The 12,491-nt window shown below is 53.8% G+C and overlaps 2 protein-coding genes across 4 annotated transcripts in view; one reads left to right on the top strand and one right to left on the bottom strand.

The window, feature by feature from the left end:
* NISCH (nischarin) overlaps positions 1-5,925 on the bottom strand; it is a 33,122-nt gene extending 27,197 nt beyond the window's left edge. For 2 of the 3 annotated variants that reach the window (XM_078443020.2, XM_078443022.1), the window contains exons 1-3: positions 5,720-5,866; positions 3,442-3,525; positions 2,660-2,842 (exon numbers count right to left, since the gene is read on the bottom strand). In XM_078443020.2, the coding sequence (XP_078299146.2) occupies positions 2,660-2,842; positions 3,442-3,525; positions 5,720-5,815 (363 nt within the window). In that variant the 5' untranslated portion in view covers positions 5,816-5,866. Of the gene's footprint in view, positions 1-2,659; positions 2,843-3,441; positions 3,526-5,625 lie in introns of all 3 variants that reach the window. The other variant, XM_078443019.2, reaches the window with a different exon arrangement.
* A 1,607-nt stretch (positions 5,926-7,532) lies between these two features.
* TNNC1 (troponin C1, slow skeletal and cardiac type) lies at positions 7,533-10,599 on the top strand. The gene is made up of 6 exons (XM_060631211.2): positions 7,533-7,634; positions 9,148-9,178; positions 9,381-9,527; positions 9,804-9,918; positions 10,162-10,298; positions 10,384-10,599. The coding sequence occupies exons 1-6, from the start codon at positions 7,611-7,613 to the stop codon at positions 10,413-10,415; spliced, it is 486 nt and encodes a 161-aa protein (XP_060487194.1). The 5' UTR covers positions 7,533-7,610; the 3' UTR covers positions 10,416-10,599.
* The last annotated feature ends 1,892 nt before the right edge of the window (positions 10,600-12,491 follow it).

Genomic DNA, 12,491 nt, shown 5'->3' with positions numbered 1-12,491 from the left:
TTCCAGCCTACAGAAAAGGCTGACAAATCTTTCAGGTCCTGTTTGTTCAAACTCATTTGAAGATCTAGTGGTTCTCAACCAGGTGCAATTTTGTCCCTCAGGGGAATATTTGCCAATGCATGAGGCCATTTTGGTTGTCACAACCTGCGGCGGCTACTGGCGTCCAGGGGGCAGAGTACAGAGATGCCGCTCAGCAGTGCACAGGACAATCCTCATGACAATCATCCAGCCCCAAAGGTCAACAGTGCCACAGCTGAGAAACCAGGATTTAAGGTAATGATGAGTCAATTACTTTTTTAAAATCCTTGCATGTATACAACCCAGGGCCCTTCTTCTTTTTTTTTTATTTTTTATTATTTTTTATTTTTTGAGAGACAGAGAGCAAGCTGGGGAAGGAGCAGAGAGGGGGGAGACACAGAATCCGAAGCATGCTCCAGACTCTGAGCTGTCAGCAAAGAGCCCGATGAGGGGCTCAAACTCACAAACTGCGAGAACATGACCTGAGCTGAAGTTGGACACTTAACCGACTGAGCCACCCAGGCACTCCCATGGGCCCTTGTGATAACAGTAATTTCAATATGTCCGATATGTTCCAAACAGTAGAGCATGCCTCAAACCAGAACCTCAGATGTGGGCCAGCCCAGGCCTACCTCAGGCAAACCTATCTCAGAAGAGCAGCCCAGGCCTTTCCATGCTCAGAGCTGGGCAAACCTGAGGTAGCCAGGAGATTTGTTCCTCAAAGGCCTAGGTTTTAAGTAATGAATTATACTTTCAAAGGGCTGCTTATCAAGTTTTAGCCTTTAATGACTAATCAAAGCTTTCTTAAAGAACAGCATTTCCTAAAATACTAACCGATAGTTTCTCTGAAAAACTCCCGTAAGGAATGGAAATTTTTCCTCACATACAGAAAGAAAATGTAAAAAAAAAAATACCTACAACAGGAAACTGTTAGCCACATACACTACTGGTATATGCTGAATAAAATCCGAAGCATTTATATAGATACATGCCATCTGTAAATGTCACCCTTTTTCCTCACAGCCCCTCCAAGCTTAGTGACCCAATACTAGCGTTATCACCAAATTTCCAGGCTCTATCTAGCACTCCAAGAAAGGTTCAACTGTCCTACTCTGAAAGCACTTCAAGAAAGTTGTGTTTTAAACATTATTGGAGCCTTTAAGGCCACAACCTACAGGTCCCTTCCTAAAAGGTAAGCCTGAAAATGGAATGGGTTCTTCCATATCTTCATCACACAGAGGGAAAACGATTAAATGTCAATTATCCAAAAACCTATCACCCAGAGATGACTCTTAGTATTGTGGTATATGATCTTTCAGAATTTTCCTGGACAAATATTCCCACATAAACCTATTTTCAAAAAAACAGGACCATTTTCTAGCCTTCTCATTTCATATAGTAATATACCTATTTTCCTTTGTCAATGAATCCACAGCTACACCATCATTTTCTAGCAGAATATCCAATTACATGATCAAAAATCCTGTGATTTTTTAAAAAACCGCCTCCACTGGACTTTTGATAGTCTTCAGTATTTTGCTACTATCCTGGAATGTACCTATATCCTTTTCTTTTCTTTTCCTTTTCTTTTTTTTTTAATTTACTTTGAGAGAGAAGGGGGGCAGGCATGAGCGAGCTGGGGAGGAGCAGAGAGAGAAAGAGAGAGAGAAAGAGAGAGAGAAAGAGAGAGAGAAAGAGAGGGAGAGGGAGGGAGAGGGAGAGGGAGAGGGAGGGAGAGGGAGAGGGAGGGAGAGGGAGGGAGAGGGGGAGAGAGGGAGAGGGAGAGGGAGGGGGAGGGGGAGAGAGGGGGGAGAGAGAGAGAGAGAGAGAGAGAGAGAGAGAGAGAGAGAAAGAGAGAATCCCAAACAGGCTCCACACTGCCACCACAGAGCCCAATGCGGAGTGTGAATCCACAAACAGTGAGATCGTGACCTGAGCCGAAATCTAGAGTCAGATTCTCAACCTACTTAGCCACCGACTGGAGCCACCCATACCTATATCCTTTTCACAGTGGCCTGACTTTCCCCCACTAGAATAAATTCGCAGAAGTGGAATTGTTAGCTGTTTTCAATGTTTGAGTTTCACACAGCTGAACTTCCCTGTGTGAAGTGTGACAGCTCGTCCTGTCACCAGCAGCCCATGAAAGTTGTTCCTCTATCCAAAGGGAGTACAGAGCCGCTCCAGGGCATATACTGCAGTCTATCTATCTACGGACACTCGGCACCCTGGACCCTGAAGATGCCCTCAGATAGCAATATTCTGCTGACACAGCCTGACTCCTTAGTCCTGAGCTGTAAACCAACAACGAAATGATAGTCTGTGCCAGGTGTCAGCTGTTTCTAATCTACCCCCATCCATTTGGACGGAAAACTAGCTTCAACACCCACAGGCTGTTTTTGCTCAACAAAATGCCATGTGGTAAAGGAAAACCTGTCTGTGGCTACAGTCTAATTTAGAGCAAATCTGTCAACAAACATGCTCCTGCCCATATCTCGTCCCCACCCCGGTGATGTTCCTACATCTTTCTAACCTCGGGGTCAAACCCCAGCCCACCTCTCCTGAAAGCTGAGACTGAACACTGGTTTATGCCTCGAGCTGTGGTGGCTGCAGGCTTGCAAGGGGACACCTAGGAGGAACTTACATAGAAATGAAAATGTAAGAAGTGGGCCAGCACGCTGGGGGCCACACCAGGGAAGGTGGCCAGGAGCGTCTGCAGGTAGATCTCCAGATCCTTCTCTCTCTTTTCCACCAAGCTTCTCGAGTTTTTCCCAATTATCTTTTTGGGCGGAAGTAGGTTTTTATCAATTTTCCTTTCTGCAACCAGCTGTAAGAAAACAGAAGCACGGTCAACCACAGACCAAGAGGTTCTGCAATGGTGCAGGACCAAGGCAAGCAGCCTGAGGACAGGAGCCTGTCACAACTTCCACAAACCGTCTTGGCAGCAGTGTCAGAATTAGTGACCAAACTAGTGCATCTGGAACTTGGCCTCATCAGAGTCAACTAGGATTAGAAATACCAGTACAATCCCAGACAAGGAGCTCCATCTGGAGACTGTGGAGACATTCAGAAAATACCTCCAGGCCTCTAAAAACCATCATCTTTTCCAAACCAGAATGGAAAAGAATCAGGGCGGTACTCTGTCTTTAAAACACTCATGTTGCAAATGACCCAGAGAAAGGCAGCTCTACCCAAAAACAAAGAAAGAAATGGAATCACAGCTGGATATTAAAGTATAGGCTCTGGAATAGCTACAGTCAGGTGAAATAAGTTCAAACCTGTTTCCTCCCCAGGAAACTAAACATTATAGGCATGGAGCCGGTTTTGCCCTAAATTTAATGTGTGGCACAATGGGAATTTGGCCTAAAAGCACCGCCCCCCCCCCCCCAAGCCCTGAGACACAGATCCCCAGTTCTCAAGAGTTACCTTTTCGTGCAGATCATAGAAATCGCTGTAGCGGTGCTTGACTGTCCATTCATGGCTGCCAACAGTGACCTGGATGATGTAAACCTACAAGGGAAAACCAATAGTCCTTGCCCAGCCAGCAACAAGGAAAGCCTAGTTCTCCCCTCAGCAATAGCTGCAGGCCACCCAGACGGTCCCAGCACCCAGGCCAAAGCTAGGCTGCCCTTGCCTGTTAGCCTCCGCATCTGACCCTAAGCAGCAGGACCCCCTCTCAACCTCCTCCACAGTCCTAGCACTGGCTGGCAGGCACATGGAATCGATCTGTGGCTCTGTGCAACAGTGAGGAACAAAAAAGGTGACCATCCTATCAAGCCATCTCTTTAGTTTTTTTTTTTTTTTTTTTACTTCCAGCCTCCAACCTGAGCTGCAGGCAAGGCCACCCTTCCAGGGGAGGCATAACAGGGTGGGGTCTGGAGGGACTAGCTTCTCTGCTGTATATTTTTCCAGGTGCCCCAACTATATCCTAGAAGCAAGTCCCTTCCCAAAGCTTTCAGCTGGTTCATGGCTATGATTTCCGTTGCTAAGCCAGGAGTCAAAGTACTAAGAAGTTGATGGGAGGGCGGGGGAAGAGCAGTGATGAACAATCAAATCCTAGCAGAAGGCAATACAGCTTAGCGGTTAAGGGAATGGGCCCTGGAGTCAAGGAAAACCTGAGTTCAAAACTCAGGTTCTGCCATTTCCTGGCTGTGGCTTATGTAAGTGACTGGGAGCCTAAATTCTCTCTGAGCCTCAGTTTTTCCACTTTAAAATCTGATAGGCTTAACAATCGAATAAAGTAATACACGTAAAATGCTTCGTACAAGGCGTGACATGTAGCAAATGTTCAACAAACGTAGGTGTGTTAATAATATTCAACTCAGCACAGCCAGAGACAAGCCGTAGGGTCAGCCTGGATCACCACTTCCCTGGTACCCATGCAGAGGAAGGCCTCAACCCCTCCGAATGAGAGCTTTTTGGAACTGCCGTCCCAGCTGAATGCTGCTTAGGGGTGATGGACAGCCAGCCATCCGCTCAGAGACCTTCACCCTCACCTGGAGAGGCCCTCTGGTCCCAGTGTCCTTCCCCTCTCTGCAGCATGCAGGGAAGGGGGAGGAGAAATAATCAACTCAGCTGAAGCCTCCAAGGAAGAGCAGCCATTTCTCTAGGACCGGCCTGTTGCTCCAGGATCCTCCCCCAGCCCCTCTTTCCAGCCTGGCAGCTTCCCTCTCCCTCCTGCTGCCCAGGAAAGGAAAAAGAGCCAGGGAAATGACCCTTAGGAGGAGGGTTAGGATGAGGCCCAAAGGGGTGGGGTGAAGGCAGGGCCAAAGCCCCCCACCCCCACCACTTCCCACCCTCAGGGAACAAAGAACCAGAGGCTGGGAGATGCTCAACACGCCCCCACCCCAAGACCAGTCCCTGCTAGGCAGCCTACCAGGTCCAGCAGCCTGGTGATCAACCCCATCCAGACCCAGAAAAGCCTTCCAACTCCATCACAGTCTGGAACTCCATTCCCCTTTTCTGTTCTCCACCTCCCCAGCCTTGATTGAAGTGTGTGGGCGGCTTGCTGCCCCGACAGCCACCGCCCCCCTCCCCTCCCCCCCCCCCCCCCCCCCCCCGCGCAAACCATGAAGACCCCTGAGGTTCCTGGGTCTTAACAGTTTCTGTCCAGAGTGACCATCTCAATTCCCCCGTGTCACGGCTCCACTCCTCCCCCATTCTGGTCAATGCCTGACCCCCTAGGGCCTCGGAGCTCCAGATCCCCCCGTCATTTTTAAAGCAAATCTCAATTGCGACCCCAACCCCCCGCCCCAAGATCAAGACCCCGCTCCCTCTTCTTCAGGGCCTGCAGGGACCCCCGAACCTTTCCCCTGATTACATCCATCTGAGACCCCTCCCCTCCTGGAGCCCCTGTCACGTCCTCCCAGGCCGGCGCCCTTCCAGGCCTAGAGGATCTACAAGGGCCTCCGCCTCATCTAGACTCCCGTCTTCCGCAGACCCCCTTTATCCCCAGATCCTCCCCAACCCTAACCTTTTCTGAAAATGTACCCATTCCCCAAGCTCCCTCCCTGGACCCAACCCGGGACCCTGTTTCCGGACATGCGGAACCGAACCCCGTTCCCCAGATTCCTCTCCTCGAAATCGGGGCCCCCGCTACCCCCTCCTCACCGGTGGCGGGGCCCAGATACCCCCCAATCCTCTCGACTCGGACTTCGGGTTCCAGTCGCTACCCCTAGTTATGGCGCTCGCGCCCCCTGCACACCGTATACGTGTCCACGAGCTCAGAGCCCACGACGCGCGCCTCCTTGACTGGCTCGGCCTCTCGCTCGAGCCCGAAGCAGCGCGCCGCCGCCGCCATATTCCGGGATCCGTTGCTGCAACCGCTGCCGCGGGTCGCAGACTGGCAGGAGCAAGGGGCGGGGTCGGCGTCCCACCCGCCCCCGTCCCACGCCGTGCCGCCATCTTGGCCCCGCCTCCTCCTAGCGCCCTCGCCCCGCCCCTCGCGTGTAATTGACAGCAGCCGCCAAAGGCACGAGTGCGCAAGCCGTAGAGGCCTGAGAGTTTGTATGCTTAGTGATCTTGTGTCTTGCGGTGCTCCCTGCAGCCTGGGAGAAGACATGCACTGGGCCGGGGACAGTCCTGTACATTGCCACTCGGTGCCCTGGAAGGGAGGACAGAAGATCCCGCACCTCCCGGGCAACCCAAAGCAAGTCATTGCACCACCTGGCCTCAGTTTCCCAGTCCTGAAAAGAGGCAGGCCAAACCTGGCTTTCAGGCTCATTCCCTGTAGGACACGAGAGGGTTGAAGGAGACATATGAGCTGTGCTTAGAGCCCGAGCTGGACAGAGGTTCTTAACCTCTCCAAGACTTGGAGAGCTGTTTTATCATATGAGGTTAATCAATGCAGTGCCCAGCACTCAAGGCCTGGAGCTTGTGTGGTTATCAAGTGGGGGTTCTGCATGTAGGTGGGAGGGATATGTGCTGGCCATCGAGTGCAAGACCCCCAGATGGTGCCCTACCAGAGCTCAGAAGGAGGGGATGGCAGACTGGCCCTGGACACAGAAACTACAGTGCTGGAATGGGAGAAGCACAGGTACAGAGAATCCTAACTGGGGAAGCCCCCAGACCCAGAAGAGGGAGATGGTAACCCAGCTGGAGGGGATAGTAGCACAGATAGGGCATCTGTGTTTATTGAATGACTAAGTGAAGCTTACTCAAGCCCAGAGCACTCCCTGGGGAGATGAGAGGTCTTGGGCATGGATCCTCTGACACTCCTGGCTGAAGGGGTCCGTACCACTCTGTACTAAGGTGGGTCAATAACTTCCTTCTCCAGTGGTATCTGGGTAGCTCAGTCGGTTAAGCCTCTGACTTCAGCTCAGGTCATGATCTCATGGTTTGTGGGTTTTAGCCCCTTGTCAGACTCTGTGCTAACAGCCTGGAGCCTGCTTTGGATTCTGTGTCTCACCTCTCTCTCTTTGCCCTTCCCCCACCTGTGTGCATGCCCCCCCCCCCAAAGTAAATAAATAAACTTTTTAAAAAACTAAAAAAAAAATAATACTTCCTTCTCCAACAGTTACACAGCACCATACTCTGAGCTTGGCTTTCAAAGCTTCTCTTGGCACAGCCTCTCCTTGCTTACTGCTGGCCAGCACCCCCCCCCCACCCCAACCCCCCCCAGCAGGTTTAACTTAAGCCAGGGACTGCCAAGTCGGTCATACCTTGAGCAAGTCACTAGTTCCTCCAGGAGCCTCAGTTTCCTCATCTGAAAAGTGGGAATAATATTGCCCACCTCTATAATCAGATAGGAGTTGAGTAACTGCGTATAGGAGCCTAGATTGGGGTCCACTACTTTGCAGCATCTGTCCTGTCTTCGGCTCATGTTTTCATTCATTCAAGAAACCTTTCCAGAGGGTCCCTTGGGGGGCATGGGGGACAGAGAGGGAAAGATGTGGTCCTTGCAGCCCTTCATCTGCTCCCTGCACTGGGCAGAGGACACAGGAACTCAAGCCGGCCTGAGATCACCAGGGCTGGGGGAGGGGGTGGAGGATACTGCAAGCAGGGGTGGGCTGGGCCAGCAGGAATGTGGTGGGGCAGGGCTATTTAAACCCAGGACTAGCTGGCAACGCCAGCAGCCTGCCCTGTGAGCCGCCAGCATGGATGACATCTACAAGGCTGCGGTGAGGGACTGGGCTGGGCAGGGCTGGGGTGGGTGGGCCCACTGGGGGCTCACTCAACTCAGGATGGGGGTGGGCACAAAGGTGGTAGAGACCCAGGAAAGGGCCCTGCACTTTCAGCCCAAGCCCTCAAGGGGACGGTGGATCTGGCATTCCAGTTCTAGGGTGTGGAAGGAGTGAGGGGTTCAGGGTCTGGAGAGAAGCTGTCAGGTGGGTGGAGGAGATCACAGCTTTTAGCATCATGTCTGCCCCCATCTCCAAGTGTCTGTAGTCTGTGTCACTGTCTTCCGGCCACATCTCCCTTCACTTGTGTCTGTGGTCTCTGGACCTTTGCCTTTTTTAGTCTTTTTCCATCTCTTTGTTCCTTCCAAGCTGTCCCTCCGAGTCTCTGCTGCTGTCTCCCTGTCCCCCCGACCCCTTCCTGCCCCTTACATTCTGCTTCTCACACTCACGATCCCCCACCTACCTCCAGTTCCTTGGATGGCTGAAGATGCTGTGGAGGGTGGGACAAGAGTTTGAGGAGGGGGCTGGAGAGCTGGAATCCTAAGCTGGAGAAGGGGCTTTGAAGTTTGAGGTAGACAGGGAAGCACTGGTCACAGGGGAGAGACAGGGAAAAGGGAATAGAAAACTGGGGCCCCAGCCCACATCAGGCCTGGCAGGCACAAGTCTCGGTGGTTTAGCCAGGGGTGAGGGCTGGAGAGTGGTCACCCCAAGTCCCTGCAGCATCCTGGGGTCACAGAGGGGTTTTAGATGCTAGTCCCTCCCAGGAGGGGGGTGTTGCTGACCTCCCCCTACCCCAGAGACAAGGACATTCGGCACAGACAGCTGTCCCCAAGGGAACCCTTCCCTCCACCCTGGTAGTGCAGCCCCCCTCCTGGGCAGGGAAGATCTACAGCTGGCTCTGGGGGCGGCCCTGCCTATCCCGCAGGAGTCCATGGATCTGGGGCGGGTAGACCTCTACCCTGTGCCCATACAAGGCCTGGCGGGGCTGGGGACTAATTTTGGCTCCTGAGGCACCATCAGGCCAGGGGGCCAGATAACGCTGCCCCACCCCCTGCATGCCAGAGTCCCCAGAACAATCACCAGGTTTAACTTTGTCCCCCGTTAAAAATAGCCCAGTGGCTATCCCGGTCAGATTACTGTGGGTGGCTTTGCCCATCCCCACACTGGTTTTATTGTCCCAACCTGAGGGACAGCTGTCCCTCAGGCCACTCAGCTTGGGTTTCAGAAGGGGGGCCAAAAGGGCATTGAGTGAGTGGTCACTGACTATTGTTACTCAGGGTCACCTTGGCCCTGGAGGGGGCAACCCACCTGTCACCCTGGCCCTAAGCCCAGTCTTAGTGAGGCCAGCTGGGTCACCTCAGGGCTTCAGGGACAGGGAGGGAGGCCTGAGGACTGTGACCTGGGAATGGCCTGTCTATTCCTGGCTTCACTCTTCCTATCTGTGGAATGGGTTGGTTTCCTTAAAAGCAACGAAGGCCTGAGTCTGAGTCCTGAGACCTCTTTTCCTCTCTAGGTAGAACAGCTGACAGAAGAGCAGAAAAATGGTGAGTGCCCAAACATGTGTGGGGACAGCAGGGCTGGGCTGGGAGAGCATGAGGACCCCAGAGGCTGGGTCCCTCTCAGTGTGACCTCAGAGGTCTTGGGGGGAAATGGGCAAGTTGGCAGGTGGCCCCAGGGGTCTGGCCTTCTGGGGTCTTTGCTTCTGAGCCCTGGCCACTCTGCACTTCCCCCCTACCTTGGACACAGAGTTCAAGGCAGCCTTTGACATCTTCGTGCTGGGCGCTGAGGATGGCTGCATCAGCACCAAGGAGCTGGGCAAGGTGATGAGGATGCTGGGACAGAACCCCACGCCTGAGGAGCTGCAGGAGATGATTGACGAGGTGGATGAGGACGGTGAGCCCCTCTGTCCCCCCCGCCCCGCCCCAGGCTCCAGACCCATATCACCCTCCGGTTGCTGAGGACCTGAGTCCTGACTCCGCCACTTATTATTCTGTGCCCTTGAAGGAACTATTTTGCCTCTCTGAGCCTCAGTAATCTCATCTATGAAATGGGGATAACGACCACACTCGTCTCACAGGGTTGCTAAAAGGATGCAGCAACAATACTGGGGTCTAATGTTGAGACCATTGTAACCGTCCCTCACTAATGGCTGTGCTGCTAACCTTGTAGGCAGTGGCACCGTGGACTTTGATGAGTTCCTGGTCATGATGGTTCGGTGCATGAAGGATGACAGCAAAGGAAAGTCTGAGGAGGAGCTGTCAGACCTCTTCCGCATGTTTGACAAGTGAGTTCATGACGCTGGACCTCTGACCCTGAACCTAACAGAGCTGGGGAAAGGGGGACAGTTTGTGATGTCAAGGTCTCAGTCTCCCATTCTGTGCAATGGGGGAATGGGATGCCCCACCTCCCAGTGGCCCTGTCTTGCCTCTTGGGGTCATGGGTGGGGCTGCTTCTTCCCTTCATCTAGCCCCCACCATGAGCTCTCGAGGTCCCCTTCACCCTCTCCACCCCACTCCCCACCCCCCAGAAATGCCGATGGCTACATCGACCTGGATGAGCTGAAGGTGATGCTTCAAGCTACAGGTGAGACCATCACGGAAGATGACATTGAGGAGCTCATGAAGGATGGTGACAAGAACAACGATGGCCGCATTGACTATGACGGTGAGGGGCGGGGTGTGCTGAATCCCCGTTGCCCACACCCTGCCTAGCCCCCTTCTCTGACCGAGGCCTGTCTCTCTCTCCACAGAGTTCCTGGAGTTCATGAAGGGGGTGGAGTAGACACCAACCCTCTCCCAGAGCTGCCTGTGCTACCTGGCGACTCCAGCCGGACCCTGGGGTGGGGGTAAGGGACCAGGGTCCCCAGCATGTGAGCTTCGGTGTGTCCTTGGCCGACCGTGGGCCCTCACTGACTGCCTCCCCCAGCCCTATCCTAGGGAACTCAAATAAAGCCCTGCTCCCTGGAGGCCTGGTGTCTGGCTTTCATTTCCCTGGGGGGCTGTGGATGCTCCACCAGGGTCCACTGATGCTCTGATGACCACTTCCTGCTTTATCCCAGAGCCTGTGTTCTGCCCGTCCCTGTACATAGGCTTCTGCCAGAGGGGTTAGATTAGATTAGAGATTACCATGTTCCATGGCCCGCTGACTCTTTTCTATGACTGTTGATGTCCAGATGATTCGGCATCTGGAATTGGTGGTGGCCTGGGAATCCACATTTAGCAGGCTCCTGGCAGCTGTGGCTCTGGTCAGCCAGTTGGCTGAGAGGTCCTGTGCTTGGAGAGAACAGGGTACCCTTCTAGGCCCTGGAGGCCACTCGGCACAGCAGCCCAGCTCCTTCTCGGCTCTGGTTGGGGAGAAGCAGGATGCCACATGGGCTCAGTAGGCTGTAGTACCAGTCCATGTGCCCGCTCGCTTGCATTTCGTGCTGGCAACACTGATTCCCTAGGACTGAGGGACACACCGTCTATTCTCTTTCCACTCACCCATTTGCCAGGTGAGGACCCCAGCACCCAGAGAGGCACAGGGACCTGCCAAGGTCATCCAGCGAGCCTGGCAGAGAGCAGAGCCACCTGGCTCCCAGGCCAGGGCTCTGTCTGATGAACCAGGTCCAGACGGGTATAATTTCCAGTTCTCCTGAGCCTCGGAGGCTCCAGCGACCCACTTTCCCTCCCTGACAGAATGGAAGTGTGAGACTTGGTGGCTCTCAGCTTAGTGGGGGCTAGGGCTGCAGCCAGAACATTGAGTGGCTGCAAGTGGCACTGGCCTTGGAGTGGGGGCCACAAGGACATGGAGGTATCAGCATGATGCTTGCAGGAGCGACAGCTGCCACGGTGTGTAGGCTCCATCCAGAATGCCAGCAGCTGTCCTTGTTCCGCCCCACCGCTCCGAGGCCTCTCCACATGTGCCCCAGCCTTAGCACTCCCCAGACAGGCCCAGCATTCCGGAGATGGTCTTGGAATTCTGGGGATGCCTCCAGTGGAGACCAGAGCCACAGGAGCTGCCTGGTCCCTGGGGAGGCCTGAGGGGAGATCTGAGGGGTCGCTTCAGGCCCACCCTTGGGAGCAGGAGAACTCAAGGACCTACACGTCCACCTAGGAATGACAACATCCCAGGAGAGCAGGTGGGGCCACAGTGGGCCCACCTGCCAGTGCGCCATTCCACAGTTTAAGCACATACCTACTTTATGCCTGGCATGGGCTGTATGCAACCCTCCAGAGGGAAGCCTTGTCCCTAATTTCATGAAATTTACCATCAACTTGGGAAGACAAAAGAAAGCAATGAGTGCAGTGAGGAGAGCAGTGTATGCTGGAATGGGGATTGTAGAGATGTGATGACCAGTGGTCCAGGAAGGCTTCCTGGAGGAAGTGCATTTCTGGTGGGACAATCACAGAAGAGATGAAGAGTCCTTTGTCCATGTCAAAGTTGAGATACCTCTGGGACAGGATGGTGGGGATGTCAAAGTGGGACTGGAGCTAAGTGAGAGGGCAGAAAGAGGACTATAAACTCAGGTGTCATCGGAGTAAGAAGGTAACAGAGATGCCCTGGTCCTGGATGAGGGCCCCGGGGAGAGAGTATAGAGAGAGGTGGCCCACAACTGGACACTGGACATCCCACATAGGTTGTCCAAGAGAGGAGATGCGGCCAGGGAGAGACCCTGGGTGAGTGAGGGGCTCAGGGGGGAGGGATGGGGGCATTGAAAGCGGCTGGTGACCCTGAGGTTAGGGAAATAGAGGCTCCTAAGGCCTTGGCCACCTGAACATGAGGGTTTCATTGGAGCAATGGGATGGGAGCCCAACTGGAGAGGATCAAAGGAGTGAGGCAAGGCAAAGGGGAGATGGTGAGCATGGACAGTACTGG

Source organism: Panthera onca, chromosome A2, assembly GCF_046562875.1.
Source record: "Panthera onca isolate mPanOnc1 chromosome A2, mPanOnc1 haplotype 2, whole genome shotgun sequence".
NCBI lineage: Eukaryota > Metazoa > Chordata > Mammalia > Carnivora > Felidae > Panthera > Panthera onca.
This window is presented reverse-complemented; position numbering and strand designations above follow the sequence as displayed.

Coding starts and splice junctions, on each gene's coding strand:
- TNNC1 (XM_060631211.2), top strand. CDS start 7,611: ATGGATGACATCTACAAGGCTGCG. Junction 9,528..9,803: donor TGACGAGGTGGATGAGGACG/GTGAGCCCCTCT, acceptor CTAACCTTGTAG/GCAGTGGCACCGTGGACTTT. Junction 9,919..10,161: donor CTCTTCCGCATGTTTGACAA/GTGAGTTCATGA, acceptor CCCACCCCCCAG/AAATGCCGATGGCTACATCG.